Genomic DNA, 25,470 nt, shown 5'->3' with positions numbered 1-25,470 from the left:
GGAGTACAAACAGAAAATTTATTTATTTATTAAATATGTGTGTGTGTGTGTGTGTGTGTGTGTGGAGGATACTTGAAAGGGTAAATGGACAGATGAGCTTAGAAAATCGAATTACGATAAAGGCTATAAGGAGAAGACTGAAAATTTAGATTGCACATGCCAGCAGATATAAATGAAGTGGAAGTGATATTACTACTTAGCCACATAGTGCAAGGAAGCCTGAGGCTTATGCTGCATCAGCCAAAAAAAAAAAAAAAAAAAAAAAAAAATTCCCGAGTTACCCTGAGAGAGAGAAAGAGGGGGGAATCACCAAGAAAGAGAAGAATAACAGATATCCAGCTCAGAACCCTGGGTGTGCCAAGCCCATACTCACCAGTGTGAGCCCCTGAGGTGATAAGCTAGAGACTTAGAGGAAAAAGGCGAATTTGAATGTTGGGCCTTACTCACGGGGACTTACTTGTTGGAGAGGAGTCGTAGGTATTCTCTAGTAAAAGTATGTGGTGGCAGAGTCGATCCTTGGGGGTAGTAAACGGTTAAACATGCCCAGACCGAAATTGGTCCAAATCTAAATAAATCGGTGTTGGAATAATTTTGTTTTCAAAATTGTTCTTTCATTTAGGTATCAATATCATTGTCGATCCATTGTATGGTGGCGCTATAAGGCATGGTAAGACGTACTGTTGATAAATATCTAACAGATGTATGTCAGGAGTTTATCTTCTACTTCGTTTATTATGTCTTATTTGAGTGTAAATAAGTTTATGGTGAGTATTTCTAATGAGTGATCGATAAATATATTAACATGTCCTGCTCAGATTCACAATCATCAAATAAAACTTGGGAATTAAGCCTATATGAACTGCACAGAACACCACAAGAAGTAATAACAGATAATACCGAGATTGCCGTATCCCCCAGAAGTCTTCATAGTGAGTTAATGTGTCCAATATGCTTGGATATGTTAAAAAATACCATGACGACCAAAGAATGTCTGCATCGCTTTTGTCAGGAATGTATTATTACAGCATTGCGTAGTGGTAACAAGGAATGCCCTACGTGTAGGAAAAAACTTGTGTCTAAGAGATCGTTACGCCCCGATCCAAATTTTGATATGCTGATTTCGAAAATTTATCCCAGTAGAGATGAATATGAGGCCCATCAAGAGCGTGTATTGGCCAAACTAAACAAGCAGCACAGTCAGGCATTAGCCCATTCAATTGAAGAAGGTATGAGAATGCAAGCACTAAATCGAGCACAGAGAGTTCGTAAGCATGCCCCTGAAGAAAATAATAACAACATCAATCCTCCCACCACCAATATTAACAACAACAACAACAACAATAATAATAATAATAATAATAATAGTAGCAACAACATTGTGATAAGCAATAATAACAGTAGCAATAACATTAATGTTACTCCAGCTACAATCACCCCAACACCTACTCCTCCACCACCCATTGTCACACCTAGCATAAACATGAGTGGTGTACCTACACCAACAATTTTAGCTAGGCAGACCCCTACTCCCGGTAGTTCAAGTGATGCAACTCCGACCCAGCCACGGAAACGACAGAAGACACATTCAGAAAATGAGTCTGCAGGATCAGGTTTAGAACAAGATGTAGACAATGAAATAACAGAGGAGGGCCCTGAGAGTACCGGTCTAGAAGTAGAAGGAGAAGGCTGTTCTGATGGTTCCGTTAATGAAATTGAGCTTGTGTTTAAACCAAGCCCTCATGACATAGATGATGCAGATCCAGTGTATACACAAGTACGTTATATAAAGACCACTGCAAATGCAACAGGTATGTTCATAAACTTGCTGTTAATTTAAATGGTATTTGCTTTTAAGATAGTCCTACCCTTTTTTTTCAACTTTTATGATTTTGTAAAATAATTGTTCTGTTATTGAAGTAATTTTTAATCTACACTGGTAGGTAACAAATTCAAAGATAGTTCAGCAGCTGCTGTATTATAATTGCAAAGTAACTTTAGTAAATTTGATGGAACAGAATGCGAATGTGTAACTGGGTGGCAACTCTAGGAAAATTAGAAGTGTTTTCACAGTTGAAAATATTTTATGCAGTAAAAACAAAACTGTATAATCATCTGTTTGTGGTTATTAAAAAAAGACAACATTTTTCTATTGAATTTCCTTTCATTTGTTTTACTGGCCTCCATTCTATGAAAATGTGTACCCAATTTTTATATGTACTTTATTTATATGGATGTGACCGATTTAGGATCAGATGAAAAAAAATTAAATAATGGAATAATAATTAGTATTTTAGAAGGTTATTTTAAAATCATCTGTCTTAGTTTATAGGTGTGTGAGTACAAACTATAGAACAGTAAAACAATAAGAACAGAATAGATGTATGCAATTTCCATTAATTATTGTTATTCAAAACACAAAATAATTAATTGAATGTAAAATATTTATTCTTCTGTTTCAATAAGAAGTATAAATACATCCTTGAAATACTTTTATAACATCAAAAAAAACTAGGATTGAGATAAGACTATGTGAACTTGCTTATCATATTTTCATAGTAAGGAATTTTTGTTGAATGTATAGAAAGCGCCATAGTTTTTTCAATTTTAGAGATTTCTTCTTCCTGAATCACTTTAACAGGTAATTATTATCCAACTTTTTAATTTCAATGAATTTGTGACCATTATTTGATAGCCAGAAATGTTATCACATTAAATCTAACCTAGGTCACCTTGAATTCAAAAATTTCACTCTGGTTTAGAATTTTCTGATCTTCCATATTTGGTAAATTTCTTTCTGCTTGTTTGTATAAGGTTAATAATATATTCCTGAAACATTTCCTTTTGCATTTCGAATACCAATTTAAGTGGTGCCTCCGTAGCCAGGTGGGCAGGAGCAGCAGTGCGTAGCACACTCTTCTTGATTAGACCCGGGTTTGAGCCTGTGACCACCAAATACGGAGGATGCAGAAAGGTCAGGGAATGACCATCGCATATCCCCAGAGCAATATGGCCTTAGTTGCTAATGCTCCTAAAAAAAAAAAAAACAATTTAGGTTAAATTCTGTCCTTTAATTCATAACTAATTTTTATAGATTATGAAGTATAAATCTTTATTACTTTTTAAATGATTAGACATATGCTAATATATATATATGAAAGCACAGCAGTGTTTCTTATGTTTTTTATGTGTTGGGTATTTTCATTTGATATCTCTCATGCACAAGATGTTAGAATATATTTTATATAGATTAGCAGAAGCCGATGCGCCAATAACTACCAAAAAAAAAAAATAGATTAGCTGATTAAATATATGTATCATCATAGAAATGGTTCCTACACTTTCATATTATGTAAATATTACAAATTACTATGTGGAATTAATTTTTTAGTTTTTAGGCCAAAGAGGATAAATATGTAGCAAGCTAGTTTCTTGGATAGACTTGACATTGGGTAGCATTCTACTTTTAGTGTAACACACAGTTGGAATGTGAAATTTTAATCAATGGAATTTAAAATTATAATATTAGTTGAAATTTTATATAATATTGTTACAAGTTCATTATTACAATAGCCTCTTGATAAGGTACAGAAAGACACTGTGGATAAAAGCTGTTAGAAGTGCGTATTTTTACTTTTCCTCTGTATAAAGTAACTTCCTAACAAACTGTACCTAATAAATATAAACAGTAGTATCTATTTTTGAAAGCGATACTAAAGTTTATATTTTATATTTTTAAAATGTTGTTTTTAAAATATTTAAATTTTTTAAAAACTTTTATAACTTGAATTAAAAAAACCAGTGAGGAACTTCACTTCCTTTAATGAACCATAGATATTTTTCCCCTCCCATTAACAAGATTGTTAGTCTACACCATGTTAAATCATATACAACATGTTTTCCATGTTGTAGCATTTTTTCACCTTATCCAACAAAACTATTTGAATTTTTTTTATTGAGAAACTTTTATGGAAAAAAAATACTGTGGAAAGCATTGTGAGTTAATCATCCAGAGTAAACAAACTAGTTTTCATTGAATTCAGAGTTAAAAAAGGTAGCGGTGTCAAACTGATGCTATAGGGACAACTGTAAACACATTGGTGCAGTAGGTAATCATAATTTTAATAAATTAAAAATTTTTTTGTCTTTGGAGATCAAACAACACATGTACACTTTGCTCCTTAACAACAGAAAGAGAAAGACAGGAGAAGCAGATCAGTGCTTACCTTTTATTCAAATAAGCATTGACTCCTCCATCTAGTTAAAATTAGTTTATAAATGTATAAATATGTTTTCAAAACCATTTTCAAACATAAAAATAATAGGTCAAATAATATTTAAAAAAAAAACAACTTAAGGCACAAAGATGCATTAATCAAACACAGAGACAGTCAGTTTATAATAGCTCACTTTGTAGAATCTCTCCTTAATGAATGAGATACAGCAGTGCATCTAGAAAATGGCACCGTGTATGTCTACATGTTATAGTATTTTGATTTCGTAAATTTTCTAAATGCAAAATGTGTACTTTGTTATCGAGTTGATTAACTTAATATAGTGATCACAGGAAATTTTTAATTCAGGTTGTATATTATGAAGAAATAACAGTGCTGAATGTTCCAGATAGATTAAATTTATTAAGAATTGAGAATAATTATGTGCAACACCACACATTTTGGATCGTACTTTGGGTGCTTCTTCATAGACTTAATACTAACCAAAACATTAAATCAGTGTTTAACTAGTTTAAACTTTAAAGATATTGACTCTCCAGATATTGACTGGAACTTGCTGATTGATCACTAACACAACAATATCAGGACTTTACTGAATTTATTGAATGATGATTTCCAACAGCAGTATGTTAGACAATAAGAGAAGGCAGTACTCTGGATCTGATTATCAGCAGTGATTCTTCAAACATTAATAATCTCCAATTAAAGAACCAGAGATCATATTATATTGATGTGGGATTTATGTAAAGACATAACTACGGCAGGCCCATGTTGTAACGCGGTTCGCTTTGCGCTGATTTGCTATAATGCTGTTCGCTTTGCGCTGATTTGCTATAACGTTGTTCTTATATTATAACCCGTATCTGACTATAACACTGTCACAAATCACTATAATGCTCTTTTACAGATTGCATTTTTGGCATATTTAATGAAATCGTTTCATTTGATAGAGTCAATAGCTTCAAAATGAATAGCAAAACAGCATTAAAATGTTTCCCACGCCGATTTGAGAAATTTTCTTGCACGCTAATTTAATTTAATTGCAGTACAGTGACTTGTTACGTAGTTTTGAGTTCAACATTTTAAAAAATGATCAAGTATATTGCTTGTAATATTTGCGTTATAGGCATTTATTCGAAGTCTAGTAATCACTCAGTACAGTATTAGACATCGTATGTAATGGATAGTTTACTCAAACATCGTATCATAATTAATGCAACCAATGCAGTTACATTTTCGAAGAGTTAATAATGGCGGATAAGAATGAAAAAGCAACGTCTGGACGCAGTACAAAGACTACAAATGTAAGAAAAAGACTGAATTTGAAAATTAAATTAGACATTTTGAAGCGAATCAATTCCGATCAACGACAAGCGGATGTGTGCCATAATTTAGGACTGGCAAGTTTAACTGTAAGTACAATTATAAAAAATAAAGAATAAATTTTACCAGCGGAAAAGACAGCTGTTCCACTGCAAGCAACTAGGGCTAGGCCGACTATTAGGATTGAAATGGAAAGACTAACTAATTTTATTAGCATTAGCATTAGTAGAGGCATCTGATGCAAGAAAGCAAGCTTATGCAGCATCAGCCAAAAAAAAAAAAAAAAAAAAACCACTTCCACTTCACCCCTCTGTTCGTTCAAAATACCTGTCCAGCTGAGCCTTAAACTTATTTAGGCTATCAACTTCCACAACAAGGGATGGAAGTCTGTTCCACCAACCAACCACTCGCTGGCTAAAGGCAAATTTCCGCACGTCTATCCTACATCTGTCTTTCCTCAATTTGAATTTATGCCCTCTCAGGTGATTATTCTGAGCGAGAGGAACAATCCCATCAGCATTGAGCATGCTCACCATTCAATGCTTTATACACCTCTATCAGATCACCTCGCTGGTGCCTAGTCTCCAGACACTGTAATTTGCAAAACTTAAGCCTTTCTTCGTAAGAGCACCATTTTGTTCCATTCACTAATCTTGTTGCTCTTCTCTGTACTCGTTCCAGCAGCTCTACATCCTTCTTGAAATGAGGCCTCCAGACCTGTATACAGTACTCTAGGTGTGGCCTGACCATTGCCTTATACAAGGGAATAATCACCTCCTTATCCCTGCTAGAAAAATTCCTATATATCATTGACAATACACCATGAGCTACTCTTGCAGCCCGTCTGCACTGCTCAGAGTACTTCATATCTGCCTGCACAACCACCCCCAGGTCCCTTTTATTCTCTACCACTGTCAGTGTAGTACTTTACATTTGTCAATGTTAAACTTCATTTGCCACCTCTCAGCCCATCTGCTCAACCTTTCCAGCATAGTGTCAGTAGCATAGTGTCAGTAGTGTCCTTGACAACCCTGCCTACCTTTGTATCGTCTGCAAACTTCAACATTAAGCTTGATATACCATCATCAATATCATTTATGAATACTGGAAAAAATAATGGACCCAACACTGAGCCCTGAGGGACTCCACTAATAACATTAGTCCACGACGAGCAGTGTCCATTGATTACCACTCTCTGTCTTCTCCCCCTCAGCCACCCCTTTATCCACAGCAGCAATTTGCCTCCAACGTCACACTGCTCCAATTTGTGCAGCAGTCTTCCATGTGCAACAGTATCAAAAGCCTTTCTAAGATCCAAGTATATAATATCAAAGTTATTCCCTGCATCCAGTTCCTTTGTGACTGCATCATAGTATCCAATCAAATTGGTCAGGCAAGACTTCCCCTTAACAAAACCATGCTGTGTCCAAGCTATAACTGAAGTCTTGTCTAAATGATCCTGCAGTGCTTCTTTAACTAGTGCCTCCATTAATTTTCCTGGAACAGAAGTTAAACTCACAGGTCTATAATTACTTGTGTCAGCCTTTGATCCTCCTTTGTGAATTGGGGTCACATTTGCACATCTCTAGTCTGTGGGTACCTCCCCTGAGTCCAAGGAAGCTCTCATAATTATGGCTAAGGGTTTGCTTACTTCCTCTGCTGCCTCCTTTAATATAACTGGATAGATCCCACCACCCCGGGTGCCTTTCTTGTGTTTATCTTCAACAATTTCTCTTCCACTTTACTCTCAGTTATTACAAGATTCTCTAGCTTACTGCTAGAGTTGAATACACCTCTGGCTTTCCCCTCGCTAAATAACTCCTCATGTGTGAATGTCGATGCAAAATATTCATTTAGTTTGTTAGCTACCTGAGCAGGATCATCATCGATATCATTATTATTATTAATAATAATAATAATAATAATTTATTTATCCCTATTTTATGTTACACTTTTTTGGGAGATAACAGCAAAAGGGAGGGAGACCACATAAGCCAATGGCTTTTTAAGGGGTGTTCCCTGAAAAAATTATGAATATACAAATAAACAGTTGAAAAATGTACAGTTCTGAAATTGTACAGGTAATGTTCAACAGGAAAGACATAAATAAATTGGAGTTTTTTGTACATTTCTTTACAGAAGACTTCAAAAAGGATCACTACTTATAACATCATTGTGAACATTTTTACAATTAAATGAGGAGAGAAAAGAAAAATGATGAGATACATGCACAGAAATTTACAAACTATTTGCCAACTGCTTCCTTTAACATTTCTACATTATTTCTGTGGTGGTGTTTTTAAAATCTAGGAGTTGAGTGGAAGGTAATTTGAATCAGACATCCCTTGTGATGTGTTCAATTAGTAGTTTCTTGAATTGATTTAGTGAAGTTACATTTTTGATTTTTGCAGGAAGTTTGTTCCAGGTTTTAGCACCTCTATATTTTATACTTTTCTGACTTATGGTTTTTCTGAAAAGCGGAATCTTCAGGTTTGCTTCATTTCTTAGATTGTATGATATTTCTTCTTCATCTGTGGTTATGAAAAAGGATCTGAATAGCTTGTGGATTTCTGCAATAGCTGGTAGATGCTTAGGAGTCTCACTTCCTTGTATCTTGAACTAACTGATACGCTCCAGGGAAGGCCCAAAATTGAACGAACATATTGATTGAGAATGGAGTTGATTCTCGCAAGATTTTCTTGGCTGGTGGTACCCCATGAGATGATTCCATAGGTGAGGTGCGGCTGAATTAAAGAAAGGAATACTTGTCTGAGAAGAGAAGGAGACACCCAGGCAGAGGCCTTGGTGAGTATTCCCGCTAGTGACAAAGTTTTCTTTCGTAGGGTTATCATTTATTTTGCCCAACTTAGCTTATCATCCAGCCAGATTCCGAGAAACTTGGTTTCATTCACCCTTTCAAGTTGTTTTTCTTTGTATGTTACGTCTAAATCAATATTTAGTGTTTTGTTTTTCGTTCTAAACACCATATATTTTGATTTTTCTGGATTCAGTGTAAGCTGATTCTTTTGAAGCTAATTATGCATCACAGAAAGCAAGGCAGAGATTTTGAGTTGAAGCTCATTAGGGTCTTTATCTGTGATTAGGATGGAAATATCATCGGCATCCCCTGCTAGGTGAGAAGATGGAAGAAGAGAGAGAAATTCATCGATGTAAAGAACAAATAGGATAGGTCCAAGAAGTGAGCCTTGAGGTACTCCCCTGGAGAAATAACAGATGTCGGAGTATGATTGATTTGTTCTTACGGCAAACAGCCGATCGGTAAGGTAGTCTTCAAGAAGGTTAATTTTCCCTCTCAAGCCAAGGTTATTGAGTTTGTTAAGTAGAATAGTATGGTTTATGCAATCAAAAGCTTTAGATAAGTCAAGAAACAATGCTATAGCATAGTGACCCTTTTCAAGACTATCAATGAACCTTGAGCAGAAGTCAACAATTGCAAGATCAGTGGATCTTTTAGAGCGATAAGCATACTGTTGTTGATGGATGAGCTGATTTTCTTCAAGAAAACCCATGAGTCTGCTATGAAGAATTTTTTCAAATAATTTTGCAAAAACTGAGAGTAGAACTATTGGACAAAAGTTGTTGATGGAGTTACAACGGTTTCCCTTTGAAACAGGGATGATTATTGCTTTTTTGAATTGAGAAAGGAATTTACCAGATTGAAAGGAGAGATTGAATATATACTTCAGTGGCATAAGAATTGAGCTAAGGACCTTTTTCAGCAGAGACGGAGATATTTCATCAAAGCCAGGGGCTTCCTTTTCTTTCAGTTGATTCCCTGCTTCTAAAATCTCTTGATCGGAGAGAGGAACGATAAAAAAAGAGTTTCTGATTGAGTACTTAGCAGATTCTCTCATTTCATTGTCTCTGAAGTCAAGTTCGTCTTGAAAGAGGTTATTCACACTTGAATTAAAGTGGTTACAGAAGGCAGTAGCTTTTAGCTCGTCATCTGAAATGAGTACCTCGTTTTCAACTACATCTCCAACATAGCTTCGTGATTTCAGTTTCCTTCCCGGTAATAGTTTGTTCAAAACTGTCCATTTTTTTCTTGCTTGTTATGATACCTGTAAGTTGAGAACTATAGTATTTTCTTTTCTCTGACCGAATGCAGTCAGTGACTTTGTTTCTGTACATTGTGTATTTAATTTTATCTGCCTCGATTCCTGTTGCTCTAGCAATGGGCGCCTCCGTAGCCAGGTGGGAAGGAGCAGCAGTGCGTAGCACACGCTTCTTGATTAGACCGGGGTTCGAGCCCGTCACCACCAAATACGGAGGATGCGGAAAGGTCAGGAATGACCACCGCATATTCACGGAGCAGTATGGCCTTAGTTGTTAATGCTCCTAAAAACCAAACAACAACAACAACAACAACAGCTCTAGCAATTCTTGCAAGGTTGTCTCTTTAACATATTACAAATCTTGTTTGAGATGAATGGGCATATTTTCCCTCTTGACCTGGTGGCCTTTTTATTCCCTGGTCTCCTGATATATGACATGTATTTTTCATAGCTATTTAGGATATGCTTAAAAAAGCAATTAGTGTTAGTTGCAATTTCAGGATCACTTGTAGCAAGCACTCCATCCCACGTTGACTGCTGCAGGTTGTGACAAAGCTGATTGAGAGAGAGAGAGTCTAGAGTGACAGATTTGAAAGTGTGCATGATCTCTGCTTCATTTATTTCATTTTCAATTACCATTAAGATGGGACGATGATCCGAAATAGTTGTATCAAGTATTGCATACATGAGAGAGTATTCCCCAATTGCGAAGTCAAGAAGGGAATTGTGGGACTCTCCCATTCTAGTCGGGATATCTCCATCAGTAAGAACAGAGAAACCATTTGAAGTAATGACATCTAGGAGGTCTTGCACCTGAGAGGAAGAGCTTTGAAGTATGTTAATATTAAAGTCAACAATCAGTAGAAGGCTTAGGGATTTGCTTGTGAAATGAGATAGAGTGTTGTCAAGAGTTACAAGGAAGCTGTTAACTGAAGCTGAGGGAGGTCGGTATAGACACCCGATCACCAAAGAGGCAATGCGGATAAAAGTCAGTTCACAAGCTTGATCAGGCAGATTTGAGATAGGAAAGGTAGAGCATCGCAGATGACTATGAACATAAATAACAACTCCACCACCTTTTGAATCACCTCTGCAACTTTGAAAAAGAAAGCAGTCTGGAATTTTGAGTTAAATCTCAGGAGAGAACCAGGTCTCAGTAAAAACCATCAGGTCTGGATGCAGATTCCATGATGTCAGTTGAGCGAGGATTTCATCATTATGTTTTACAAGACTGCGTGCATTCATATAGAATACAGTAATTGCATCTTTTGATGGTGCACTAAGGCATAAGTTGTTTGGCTTAATTATTGGCAAGTGACAGGGTAGAAAGATGTTTTCACAAGAGTTAGTCATTCAAATTCTGGTAGGCTGAAGAGACAGATGAATCATTTGTAGACGTTATTTCCTGTAGAGATTCCCGAATATCTGAAAAACGTATGGACTGTCATTCATGCTCACTTGTTTCGATAGCTAAGTCACTAGCTGGTAACCTAGGGCCAGGGACACAGGGTCGTCCGTAGAAAGGCCGAATGATACTTCCCACAGGCCAACAGTGGTACTTCAGTAATTCATCAAAGTCTGTTTGCTGGCATTGAAGATAATATCCAATGCAGAATTCAGTTAAGTTAAATATTATAAAAAAAAAAAAAGAATGAGGGAGAGAGTGTGAGTTAGACTATATGATGATCTGAAGAAAAAAACTCACCTAAAAAAAAAAAAATGTGGAACCATTTAAAACTAGTAAGGGCTGATTGAATAGATTTAAAATCCAGGGAGAAGCCGAAGTGCAGATCAAGGAGCCAAAACTTTCAAAAAAGAACTTGTTAAAATTATCAAAGGGGTATTATGTGTTATACTTCTTAACAAGTTTTTAACATAGATGAAGTAGGACTTTTTTGGAAAGAATGCCTAAAAGAAGTTTCATATTGAAAGAAGAAAAAAAACATGCCAGGTTTCAAAGTGGCAAAGGATCGGTTGACTTTATTGTTGGGTGGTAACACTGAGAGGCTTAGAGGGGAACAGGCATTCTGTCTGTTATCAGACACTCAGTCTAAAACACTAAGAATCCAATATCTTTCTATTTTTCGAGAGTTGTGAACGAGAGTAGCCTGTGCAGACGCAGCTTATTGCCGCTGCTGGAACAGAGAGGTTTTTTCTGATTTATTTTCTGTTTTATTAGCTTAAATTGGCATATTAACTTATTTTCTAGAGTAACTTTATATTCCTAGTTACGATACTTAGTTTAAAGTTTAACCTAGATAGAGATTTTGTAGGTATTACTTAGTATCGGTAAGGGTATCAAATCCACGTGTTACAAGTTGCAGCTCTACTGAACGAGAAGTTTTTTAACCATATTTAGCTGCTTTAGTGACCAATTGTTATATCAAATTATTTTCTGTAAGTAGCTTATAGACCTAGTCAGGATCCTTAGTTTATTCTGAATTGAGACAGTGAGATTTGGAAGTTAGTTAGTTAATACTTAAGTGTATGTAGATTTACCGTTCGTAACTTACCGTTCTTATAAGATACAACATTATATCCCAAAGTAGATAGCGTAAGCTCAATTAATCAGTAAATCTATTAATCTTGTTAAACTTCATTGTCAATTAAATTGTACTTTTAACTATATACATATAAAGACTTAGATTACAAACGTAACATAAATAATTAATACATAACTTGATATGGATGTTATATAAACGGAACTTGTAGATAATACTCGATAACGGCCTCCGTAGCCGAGTGGGCAGGAGCGGGAGCAGTAGCACACGCTCTTTGAGTAGACCGGGGTTCAAGCCCCTAACTGCTGAATACGGTTGATCTGCCAACCCGCACTGGACCAGCGTGGCAGATTATGGTCCATTTCCCTCAGCATGAATTGTTGAGGTGGCTTCCATCCTGCAGTGGGTTGATAATGGCTGCACTTTACTTTACTTTACTGAAAAATAAATATAGTGTTATAACTGTATTGGGATACAAGTTTAGGATTTTAATTTTGTACTGAAATTGAAATTAAATCGAAATCATGACTCAGATCAGAGCAGTAAAGCAAAAGGCTCAAGCTAATGGGAGTGCTGTGGCTCAGGGGAGAACTGAGGGGGGGCAGTTGCCCTCTGAACCACAGCCTTTTAAAGTGCACTGCTTGCTTGATGTTTGTGGACAATTGGGTACAGGACATTTTTTTTTTTTTTTATGAAAACCCCAAACACGCAAGGTATCAAAACCTATAGTACTTAGTACCGTGCATGGGTTGAAGGAGAAGTATGGGGGGAGGGGGGTGCCAGAAACTTTGCTCTAGAAACTAAACATGGGTTTCACCACTTCAAGCCTCCAATAAGCGCTATGGGGGATGTCTTTGTGTGTGTGTGTGTGCGCGCGATGTAAGGAGTGTAAGGAAATCAAGCTACAACTCAGCGTTGTTATGGGCCTATATGAGAGCTTGAAGGACAGGGTGGATGCCCTCGAAGGATATAAATTGAGGGGCCCATCAAGCTGTCAGCTGCCCACATCAAGGGCTTGCACTTGGTCATCATGCAACACAGCAGCAATCCCCAGGGCAGAATGCACTGGTCCCACAGGAACTAGTAGTTGTTGGTGACTATTGTCAGGGAAATGGGAAACATGCTTTGTAAAAAGGATTGGTGGAACAGAACCAGGGTATGTCTGCCAGGGGCAAAGGTTGATGACGTTGTAGAGCGGATATCATCTTTTAAGGGCACAAAAGGTGATATGGTTGTGCACGTTGGCACTAATGATATTAAGAGTAGGAGACCGACGGAATTACTTAACAAGTACAGGTCAATAACAATTACTTAACAAGTTGAAAAAAAAGCTGTGAAATAGGGTTGAATTTGATAGTTATTGTTGTTGTTTGGATTTTTAGGAGCATTAGCAACTAAGGCCATATTGCTCCGAGGATATGCGGTGGTCATTCCCTGACCTTTCTGCATCCTCCGTATTTGGTGGTCACAGGCTCAACCCCTGGTCTAATCAAGAAGCGTGTATTACGCACTTCCGCTCCTGCCCACCTGGCTACGGAGGTGCCTGAATTTGAAAGTGTCTCAAATTCTGCCCAGACAGAATTTGAGACACTTTCATTGATCGACAAGGCTCTCATCAATTGATCGACAAGGCTTGTCGATCAATTCAGCCGTGGAAAGATTGTGCAAGGCTCAAGGGGTAGAATTTTTTTCAGCCTGGTCTGTACTTCTTAGCAGGAGAGACTACTTTTACAGGGATGGGATACACTTAAATAGAAAGGGTGCAAGAATATATTTGCTGATGCTATCGAGGCAGTGTTAGGTGAGTCGGAAAACTGCTAGTTTGTGGGGGGGGGATACAAGACCTAATTGATTAACAGTAGCCACTGGCAGAGGTGAAAGTGATTCTTGCAATGCTTCTATTGAAATGAGCAGCAGCCTGGAAAACAAGATGCAGGATATTTCAGAGACTGCTGGGAGTCATCGCGGAACAAGTAAACACATGGGTTGTGTTAGGGTAGCTAAGAATAAGAACAGGTGCATGAATACTTGCGTGTACACCAATGCTAGGAGTTTGGTAAATAAATTTGATGAATTTGAGGTATTGCTCAAAACATCAAAGGCAGATATTGTTGGGATATCAGAGATGTTTCACACAGATATAAGGAATGCAGAACTGGAATTTGGGGGATACAATGTGCACAGAAAGGATAGCCAGGACAGGAAGGGAGGAAGGGTTATGCTATTAGTTAAGAAACACAAAATCCAAGGAAGTGAAGCCAGTCAACATCGATGGACGGTGCAGTGTCGAGTCAGTTTGGTGTGACATAAGCATAGGGAGATCAAAATTGAGAGTAGGAGTGTGCTATAGGCCTAATGACTCTGATGAGTATAATAAGATACTGTACAGGGAAATAGAGTGGGCCAGTAAATCAGAGAGTCTTATAATGGGGGATTTTAATTACCCAGATGTTGACTGAATATGTGCGTTGGTCACTCACACACTAGCAAGGCTTTTGTGGATTCATTGGATGATTGCTTTCTACATCAGCATGTTCGGGAGGCAACTAGAGGGAGTAATACTCTTGATCTGATTATCAGTAGTGATTTTTTTTTTTTTTTATGAAAACCCCAAACACGAAAGGTATCAAAACCTATAGTACTTAGTACCGTGCATGGGTTGAAGGAGAAGTATGGGGGGGGATGCCGGAAACTTTGCTCTGGAGACTAAACATGGGGTTTGCCACTTCAAGCCTCCAATAAGCAAAGTGGTGGTATTTCACCGGTTGATGAAAGTCATCTACCACCTACTAAATTTCTTCATGCATTAAGAATCTGCAGATAAAGGAACCACTAGGTGGCAGTGATCGCAGTGTGCTGAAGTGGGATTTATTCAAAGAGGTAGCTACCGTCAGGGGTAAAGGGAAGAGTTATTGCTTTAGTAAAGGCGACTACGATGGTCAGAGACAGTATTTAAATTCTATACAGTGGGACCAACTGATGATATTACCAACAGCAAATTCAAAATGGGAAGCATTCAAAGAACTTATCTTGAAAGCTATCGGGCTTTACATATCAACTAAGAAATATGGTTCAAGGTTTAGGCCTAAATGGATGTCAAATGAACTAATGAGACATATGGCAGAGAAGAAAAATGCATGGGATACATAAAATTAATGGGTGACATGGAATCCTATGATAGATATTAGCTGGTCTGTAACCAAGGCACAAAGGAGATTAGGCAGGCAAAGGCAGATTATGAGAAATCCTTCGCAAAGGATGCAAAGAAAAACAGAAAAGAGTTCTTTACTTATGGAAACTCCAAAAGGAATGGATGAATCAGATTGGCCCACTGGATATTGATGGTTCAACAGTTGAGGATCCTTCTCAGTTGGCCAACAAACTAAATGAGTATTTTGCATCTACATTTACACATGAGGAGTTATTCAGGAAGGGGAATGCCGTAGGTGAAGTAAACACTGGCAGTGAGCTAGATGATTTTGTAATAACTGAGAGGAAAGTGGAGGAGAAATTGTTGAGGATAAACATAAAAAAGGCACCCGGGATGGATGGGATCTATCCAGTTATATTAAAGGAGGCAGCAAAGGAAGTAAGCAAACCCTTAGCCATAATTATGAGAGCTTCTTTGAAACCAGGGGAGGTACTGATAGACTGAAGATGTGCAAATATAACCCTATTTCACAAAAGAGGATCAAAGGCTGACACAAGTAATTATAGACCTGTGAGTTTAACTTCTGTTCCAGAAAAATTAATGGAGGCACTGGTTAAAGGAGCACTGCAGGATCATCTAGACAAGACTTCAGTTATAGCTTGGACACAGCATGGTTTTGTTAAGGGAAAGTCTTGCCTTACCAATTTGATTGGATACTATGATGTAGTCCCAAAAGAACTGAATGCAGGGAATAACTTTGATATTATATATTTGGATCTTAGAAAGGCTTTTGATACTGTTGCACATGGAAGACTGCTGCACAAATTGGAGCAGTGTGGCATTGGAGGCAAATTGCTGCTATGGATAAAGGGATGGTTGAGTGGCAGAAAACAGAGACTGGTAATAAATGGACAATGCTCAACGTGGACTGATGTTATTAGTGGAGTTTCTCAGGGTTCAGTGTTAGGTCCATTGTTGCTTTCTGTATTTATAAATGATATTGATGATGGTATATCAAGCTTAATGTCCAAGTTTGCAGCCGATACAAAGGTTGGCAGAGTTGTTAAGGACACTACTGCACTATGCTGCTGCAACAGGATCTAGAAAGGTTGAGCAGATGGGCTGAGAGGTGGCGAATGAAGTTTAAGATTGACAAATGTAAAGTACTGCATATGGGAAACAGCAACCCCAGAGCAATATCAACTCTGTGGTACTACACTGACAGTGGTTGAGAATGAAAAGGACCTGGAGGGTAATTGTGCAGGCAGATACAAAGGTACTAGGAAAGTTTTGCAATACAGCTTTGTTTATTTAATTTTTTCAAAGTAATTTCCTCTACATTCAATACACCTCTCCATCCTCCGAAACCAATCTTTAAATCAGTTCTGCCAAGTTTCACTAGGGAGTAAAGCACACTCGTTGTCCCAAGCCCGTAGAAGGTCCTCATCACTGGAAAACCGCCTCCCTTTTAGCTTCATTTTCACATGCGGGAACAGTGCAAAGTCGCAGGGAGCAAGGTCTGGACTGTAGGGAGGGTGCTCGAGAAGTTTCAGTCCTGTCGTGGTCAAATATTCGGTGCAGGCTTTGGCGCGGTAAGCTGGAGCATTTTCGTGATGGAGGTACCAGGTGTCCATTCTTGACTTTGGCCGCAGGTTCTTCATAGATCCAATGACTTTAGGCAGGCATTGTTCAGTATACCACTTAGCTGTGACTGTCTTCTGCGTGTCCAAAACGACACGTTCCACAATTCCACTCGATTTGAAAAATACAGCTATCATTTTCTTCTTTACAGATCGGGATTTTTTGACAGTTACGGGTGTGTCGTCATCATCAAAGACCCAAACTTTGTTTTGAGCCTTGGTCGGCAGATCGTAATAGTACAGCCAAGTCTCGCCACCTGTCACGATGTTGTTCACATACCGAGATTCTCCCTTATCAAACTTTTTTAACATCTCCCGGCACCAAGTCACATGTTGTGTCATCTGCTCTTCAGTCAGTTGATGCGGCACCCAGAGAGAACAAAGTTTCTTCACGTGCAAATGATCTTGCAGAATCGAACGAATTGCTGGTGCATTTAGGCCCAAAGTATCCTGTATCTGTTGGTAGGTCACTCGTCTGTTTTCGTCAAGCGTTTTGCTCACAGCAGTAACATTTTCCTCCGTAACTGACGTTCATGGCCTTCCCGGCCTCTCAGAATCCTCCAGAGTGAAATTTCCCCTTTGGAATTCTCTATACCACCTGAATATCGTTGTACGATGTGGACAATCATCATCTAGTGCAAGAGTCATTTCTTCTAAGCACTGGTCTATGGTTAAACCACGCACAAAATTATACCGCAAAACTGTCCTTATCTCATTTCGTGACCACGATGCCATCGCAAGCACTTTACACTCTCACTACTAATGAATAACTGAGCCCATCGACTTGGCGCGGCAGCTACTATGCACGTATGAACATGTCTCAACATGCAGCAACAAGCAGCTTCCTGTGATTCATTGTTGCGTCATATTGCAAAACTTTCCTAGTACCCTTTGTATGAAGTTCTCTGAGCAGTGCAGATGAGCTGCAAGAGTAGCTTATGGTGTCTTGTCAATGATATACAGGAATTTTTCTAGCAGGGATAAGGAGGTGATTATTCCCTTGTATAAGGCAATGGTCAGGCCACACCTTGAGTACTGTATACAAGTCTGGAGGCCTCATTTCAAGAAGGATGTAGAGCTGCTGGAACGAGTACAGAGAAGAGCAACAAGATTAGTTAATGGAACAAAGGGTTACTCTTACAAAGAAAGGCTTAAGTTTTGCAAATAACAGTGTCTGGAGACTAGGCACCAGCGAGGTGATCTGATAGAGGTGTATAATGTCTTGAATGGTTTGAGCATGCTCAATGCTGATGGGATTCTTCCTCTCGCTCAGAATAATCACCTGAGAGGGCATAAATTCAAATTGAGGAAAGACAGATGTAGGATAGATGTGCAGAAATTTGCCTTTAGCCAGCGGGTAGTTGGTTGGTGGAACAGACTTCCATCCCTGGTTGTGGAAGTTGGTAGCCTAAACAAATTTAAGGCTCAGCTGGACACGTATTTCGAACGTACGGAGGTGTGAAATGGGAGTGATGTTTTTTTTTTTGTGTTTTTTTGGCTGATGCTGAATAAGCTTGCTTTATTGCATCACATGCCTCTACTAATGCTAATGCTAATTCAGAAGATTTAGGAGAAGTCCAGTTGGACTGCCTTCCTAAAATCCACTTATGCACACCTTGATGGTAAGCCCTGTTATGTCACTTAGGTGGCAACGAACGTGTAGAGTGGTTCTCTTCAAGAAGCCTGGTCAGTGTGAAGAGGAAAAGACCAAACCCTCCAGCACATGACAGAACAACAAAACAAATGGCCCTAAGTCTCCAGTGGCTTTCACCTCCCCTCTTACAGCAGCAAGAGGATCAGAGTGGAAGCAGAGGGTTCTAAGAATCTCTGGGTAAGACCAGGCTGCCATGTACGGAAACTGAACTTGGCCTGTTACAACGTAAAATCGCTCATCGGTGAAGACAGGATATTAGAGCTGTAAAAGGAATTAGAAAATGTGAATTGGAATATCATCGGTTTGGCTGAAACAAGAAGAAGAAATGAATCACTTATAAGTTTATCAAGTGGAAATCTGCTGTACATCAATGGAAACAGTGAAAGGAGTGAAGGTGGAGTTGGATTTCTGGTCCATAAAGATATAAAAAACAACATTTTGGAATTCAAAAGTACATCACCAAGGGCGTCAAGACAACTACTCAAGATTTCTAAGAGGTACAAGCTAAAGTTTATAATGATTTATGCACCAACATCGAGCCATGATGATGAAGAGGTTGAAGAAATGTACACCGAAATTGGGAGTCTTCTACATCAGCAGAAATCTCACTACACTATCATTATGAGGGACTTCAATGCTAAGGTTGGAAAGAGACAAAACAGCACAGAAAGGGGAAGTATAGGAAATTTTGGAATTGATGAAAGAGGTGAAAGACTTGTGGAATTTGCAGAATCTCAAGGATTGTCAGTAATGAACACTTTTTTCAAGAAAAGGGTGAACAGAAAGTGGACATGGAGGAGCCCAAATGCATTAACAACTAATGAAATTGACTTCATCCTCACTATCAAAATATATATCGTGAATGATGTTACCATCCTCAAGGTAAATGTTGGAAGTGATCACAGAATGGTAAGATGCACACTTGATATAGATGTAAGAAAAGAAAGGAAAAAATGACTAGTAAATAATACGAAGGTCTTTGAGATAACAGAATAGGAGAAAAAGCAGTATGTACTGGAACTTAAGAACAAGTTTGAGCTTCTGCAGATGCTCAGGACCAAGATGTCGATGAGGAATATTACAACTTTCTGAAAGTGATAAAGCCCAAGAAACCTATAGGGAAAAAGAAATCCAAAGAAGAAAAAATTAGTCAAGAAGCACTTGTCATGATGAACCAAAGATGACAAATGAAGACCAAGATAAACACTGACCAGGAAAAAAATTGAGTATACTAAGTTATGCAAAGCCATTAGAAAGAGACTCAGAGAGGACATATAGGCGCCTCCTTAGCGAGGTGGGAAGGAGCAGCAGTGCGTAGCGCACGCTTCTTGATTAGACCGGGGTTCGAGCCCACCAAATACGGAGGATGTGGAAAGGTCAGGGAATGACCACCGCATATCCCGGAGCAATATGGCCTTAGTTGCTAATGCTCCTAAAAAAAACCAAATAAACAAACAAAGAGAGGACATAAGAAGATTTAACACAAGAAAAGTAGAACAAGCATCAAAGGGAAACAAAGGACGTAAATCAGCAGGCATGAGCTGTAATACAGAAAGACAAATGATACTGAAACTGAAGAATAGCGATGGTGTACTTATAAATAGCAGAGAAGGCATAATTCAAATAGCAGAAGAATACTATAGAGATATACAAGGAGCGATGGAATGATGCCAGCAGTGGGGAAGGTGGATCGCAAATTAGTAACACATATGACACACCCGATATCCTTCCTGATGAAGTAGAACATGCGTTGAAGAAAATGAATAATCAGAAAGCCCTGGGGGAAGATGAAGTTACTTTAGAGTTGTTAAAATTTGGAGGAAGAGACATGACACAGAATCTGGCAAGACTCTTCACAAAATGCATTAGAAAAGGTGTGATGCCTAAGGAGTGGTATAATGCAATTGTAGTTTTGCTACATAATAAAGGAAATAAATCAGAAATTGGTAATTTTAGTCCAGTTAGCTTGTTATCCCACATCTACAAGGGTCATTACTAACAGATTAGAAAGAATACTTGATGGGAATCAACCGAAAGAGTGCCGACCGGGCTAGCCGGGTGGGTAAAGTACCTGCCTAGCAACCCAAAGGTCGCGGGTTCGAATCCCGCCTCGGGCTTGGATCAAAGTACTGCAAAAACCTTGGGAGGTGCATTATGGCCACAGAAGCCGATGCGCCAACAACTACCAAAAAAAAAAAAAAAAAAACCGAAAGAGCAATCTGTCTTTAGGACAGGATTCTCAACTATGGATCACCTTCACATAATGTCACAGCTAATGGAGAAAGCAAATGAATATAAAACACCATTATGCCTGGCATTTGTGGATTTTGAAAAGGCATTTGACTCCATACAGCATAAAGCAATGTTTAAGGCACTGGAAAGACAAGGCATAGCTACCCCATATATTATGATTTTGAAGAAAATATATGAGAATGCTACCTCCTTTATTAGACTAGACAAAGACAGTAGCAAATTTAAAATTGAGAAAGGAGTTTGACAAGGTGACGCAATATCTCCAAAGTTGTTTACTGCTGCCCTTGAGGAAGCTTTCAGAAGATTAGACTGTTCTTAGAAAGGAGTCAATGTAAATGGAGAGTACCTAAACCATTTACGATTTGCAGATGACATTGTGGTCATAAGCCATGATCCCAAAGAATTAGAAGAAAATCTTAATCAATTATGCAGAGTTTGTAAGGATTTTGGACTAAAGATGAATATGGCTAAAACAAAAGTAATGATGAACAAGTATGCCATAGAAAGGGATATAGTGATTGAAGGAGCAGTAATTGAAAAGGTGGAGTCATATACTTATCTGGGACAAGTCAACAGCTGTAATAATGATAAATGGCTGGAAGTCAAGAGAATAATAAATTTTGGATGAATAGCATTCAGGAAATATAGTCACATACTGAAGAGCAATATCCCAATTTGTCTGAAACGTAAAATAATGAACCAATGTATACTACCCACACAGAAATGAAACTTGGTCACTCACCAAAAGTATAGAAGAGAAGCTGAGAACGACACAGCGAAGAATGGAACGAATTATATTGGGACTCACACCGTTAGATAAGAAGAGAAACACATGGATTAGGTAGCAAACTCAAGTAAAGGATATTCTTATCAAAACTAAAGAACTAAAATGGTCTTGGGCAGGACATATAGCTTGAAGACATGATGACAGATGGACTAAGAGAATAACAGAATGGTACCCAAGAGGAGCTAGAAGAACACCTGGAAGACAATGGCGGAGATGGACAGATGAAATTCGTGAGTTGGTGGGTAGTAAATGGATGGCCATTGCACAAAACAGAAGGAACTGGAAAGTTGCTGGAGAGCCCTTCATCCTGTAGTGGATTGATAAGAGTGATGATGAATGAAAGAATGAATGCTGCACAGGGATTTAAGATTAAAACCCCTTTTAGTTTACCAGAAAGAGGGTCAAAGTATAGCCCAAAATTGACACATTTTTCATGATTAAATTCATCAATTAAAATCAATTTAGATCAGTTAAATTCATGATTTTTATTGGAATTTTGTTTAATTTTGATACGTAAGTAATTACCACATAATTATATACATATAATTCCATAATTATATACATATAATGCAGAATATTTTATATGTACAAATATTTGAATATTAAATATTTTGACCGACATTTGTGCATCTTTTTACTACAGTTTATTATTGATTAGGAAATATCCTATGGCACTGACTGCAACTCACAAATACTTATGTTACTTTATAGGAATGCGGCGCTCACTTAGCCCGGATTCACTTAGCGCTCTGTTTTTCTGGAATGAATTATCAGCGTTAAGCGTGGGTCACCTATGTTGTCAAGATTAAAGGGAAGGGTATTTTGCTTTTGTTGAGATGACTAATATGGTCTTAGACAGCTTTATTTTCTTTTCAGTGGAACCAACTGGTGATGTTACCAACTGCAAATTCTAATAGGGGAGCATTCAGAGAACAAACCATAGAAGCTACTAAGTTTTTATACCAATTAATGATATTTTTCAAGGTTTAGATTAAATGGATGTAAAATGAAATAATGAGACTAGTGGCAGAGAAGGAAATTGCATGGGATGATTATAAATTACACTTGTTAGCAAAAACTGGTTTTTTGTTCCCTATTAAAATGCAGGGTGATTCTTGTAAATTTGATATTGCTGAATTCAAATATGGCAACCATATTGCTGTAACACCAACAGTTTTAAGGGAGAAGAGATTAAAGTCAAACACTAAGTTTCTAGTAAAAAATATTTCATATATTTTAAGAAAATGCATACAGTACTAAATATTTAACAATGGGGCTATTAACCTTATTCTATTTACAAAAATGTTTCTCTGATAACAAAACACTAATTTTGTAATTTTTTTGCCTTTTGTAGTCATCCATTGGTGTCTCCTGTACGAGATTCCAACAGTAGTCTGACTGCATTTTCTCTGGTATCTTTTTTCCATTTGAGAAATATCTTGGTGAAACCATTCACTGTATTCATCGGAGACTGCTCCCAAGAGTTTTTAGGAAAACAGTCTAAATGGGAATGTAAGAAATAAAGCTTTAACGACATGTTGCATCCCAACTCTCTGTATGCTAAAATTAGCTCATCCACAATTTCTCATTGCCTAAAAAATTCCGTCAGACATTTTCGAATGCCTTTCAGGCTCTTATTTCTGTAGCAGTTAATTTTTTTGTGAATTTCTCTTCTTGGAATAGCACTTTTTATTTGAGGACCAACAAAAATTCTTTCATTTACTTTGGCCTCACCAGAGGAGGATGTGTTACATTTTTCTGTCCTGGTGTGGTTTCTGAATGGTCAGGCCATTTTTTTATCCTGGTAATCCTTTGCTCAGCTGTCCCACTCACATAAAAAACAGCAGTATTTAGTCTATCCACCTTTCAACCTGCTCAGCAAAGCTACCACTTTTAGGTCGGCACAGACATTCCATTTTTATTCTTGATGGCATATTTTTTGCAGAAGAACCCGTAGGTTCTTGTACGTTTCCTTCATGTGAACTGCATAATCATTGAAATAAGAGAATATTATTATTAGCCATATGTTCAAGGAAGCCTGAGGCTTATGGTGCAGCAGCCAAAAAAAAAAAAAAAAAAAAAAATTCCCTATTTAACCTGAATATGGAAATAGAAGGGAATCACCAAGAAAGCAAGAAAGAGAAGAATGATGATATCCAGCTCAGGACCCTGGGTTTGCCAAGCCCATACTCACCAGATGTGAGCCCCTGGGGTGAATAGACATCTGTTGGTGAATAAAATCCAGAGTCTTGTTTTCTCCAGTATACTGATAGATCTTTCCAACTTAGAAGATCTCAGATCAAGATAGCAATGACATTCCAACATGACGTGTTCAGATAATTCAGGTGCCCCACAAGCATACATCTCACTATTCTTTTACCCAAGTTGTTTTTACCTTAATGCCAATCCATGGCCTGTTAGCAGGAATGTTGCATTTAATCCAAATTGCAACTATGTCTTCCTCTTAACATCTATAATATCAACTCTTGGTACAAACAAAAGTTGTTTATCCTTTTTCAGTTTGTTCCCATATCGCCATTATAGATTGTAGGTAAATATTTTGTGTGATTATTGCGTAGTTGTCAAATTTTGTCTTTATTCACAAGAAACTGACACTGCTATTTTCAAAGAATTGTATTTAAGTAATTCTGGGGGAAAGCCCCTCTGTAGATGAAATTCTTCTGAAGTATTATGCAGTCAGGTAGCAGCATGGAAACTGAGGGGGGTCTATTGTTCTCTATGTGAACAACCACCACCAAATTTGTAGTCCTAAGATAATAGGTATATATAGAAACAATTAACAAGAGAAGATTAAAGTAAAATATAGATCCTAGAATTGGCAATTCAGTGAAGTAATTTATTTAGGGTAAAGGAAAAGAACAAAAAAATAGACCTTCCGCAAGGTAAAAGATTTGAGAACATCAGCTTGTCTCTTGATGAACAGTGACAAGACGTGTTGAAGAAGTTGCAGCTGATTTAGAGGATAGTTTAGCAAAGCAGTTTCAGAATTTCATTCGTTTTCACTGGCTGTGAACAAAAGTATCAGATTCAGCTCAACCTGCGATTTTTATATGGAGTTGAATGTACTTTCACTGTTACAGAAGAAATGCTTTGCCTTCAAACACTAAAAGATATTGTTACTGGAAATGATATCTTTGACCTCTCCTTTGATAAGTTCATAAGTGTGACAACAGACAGGACAGGACAGGACAGGACACCTGCGATTGTTGGGCAGAAGCTCGGCTTAGCTTCGAGAATAAAATCCAAATTAGCTTCTCTCAACTTAGTGGATAAAGAATTTACAACATTTTACTGTATACTTCACCAGGAGATTTTACGTGTAAGGGCAGCTACATTTGAAAATGTTATGTGTATTATAAATTTTATAAAATCATGAGCATTCAACCATCGCCAAGTTTAAACAATTTCTTGAAAAACTTCAGACTGAATATGGAAGTCTTGTATACTACTGTGAGGTTCATTGGTTGAGTAAAGCAAAAATGCTACAATGATTTTATAGCCTTAAAGAAGAAATTTGTACCTTTATGGAAATGAAAGGGAAGCAGAATTGTCCCAGAACTCCAAAGTAGTGACTGGACTCGTGATCTTGCATTTCCCATTGACATTACATCCCATTTAAATTATCTGAATCTGAAATTGCAATGAGAAAAGCAGTTAATTCATGAACTATATGCTCACGTTAAAGCTTTTCAAAGTAAAATTCAGATTTGGGTAAGAGAGCTTAGGAGTGGTGGCACTTACCATTTCCATACATTAGCCAGTCATAAGATGTTTGAATATGTTTTCTATGCTGATGAGGTATTGACAACGAAGTTAGTTCAAAATTTAATGA

General features: G+C 37.7%; 1 protein-coding gene across 1 annotated transcript in view; it reads left to right on the top strand.

The window, feature by feature from the left end:
- Nucleotides 1-698: 698 nt before the first annotated feature.
- Sce (E3 ubiquitin-protein ligase Sce) overlaps nucleotides 699-25,470 on the top strand; it is a 68,702-nt gene continuing 43,930 nt past the window's right edge. Inside the window, exon 1 of the mRNA XM_090377756.1 lies at nucleotides 699-1,808. Within this exon, the coding sequence (XP_090233882.1) occupies nucleotides 803-1,808 (1,006 nt within the window). The 5' untranslated portion in view covers nucleotides 699-802. The remainder of the gene's footprint in view (nucleotides 1,809-25,470) is intronic.

The sequence above is a fragment of the Mastigoproctus giganteus genome, chromosome 7 (genome assembly GCF_048544385.1).
Source record: "Mastigoproctus giganteus isolate SK-2022 chromosome 7, ASM4854438v1, whole genome shotgun sequence".
NCBI classification, from domain to species: Eukaryota; Metazoa; Arthropoda; class Arachnida; order Uropygi; family Thelyphonidae; genus Mastigoproctus; species Mastigoproctus giganteus.
This window is presented reverse-complemented; position numbering and strand designations above follow the sequence as displayed.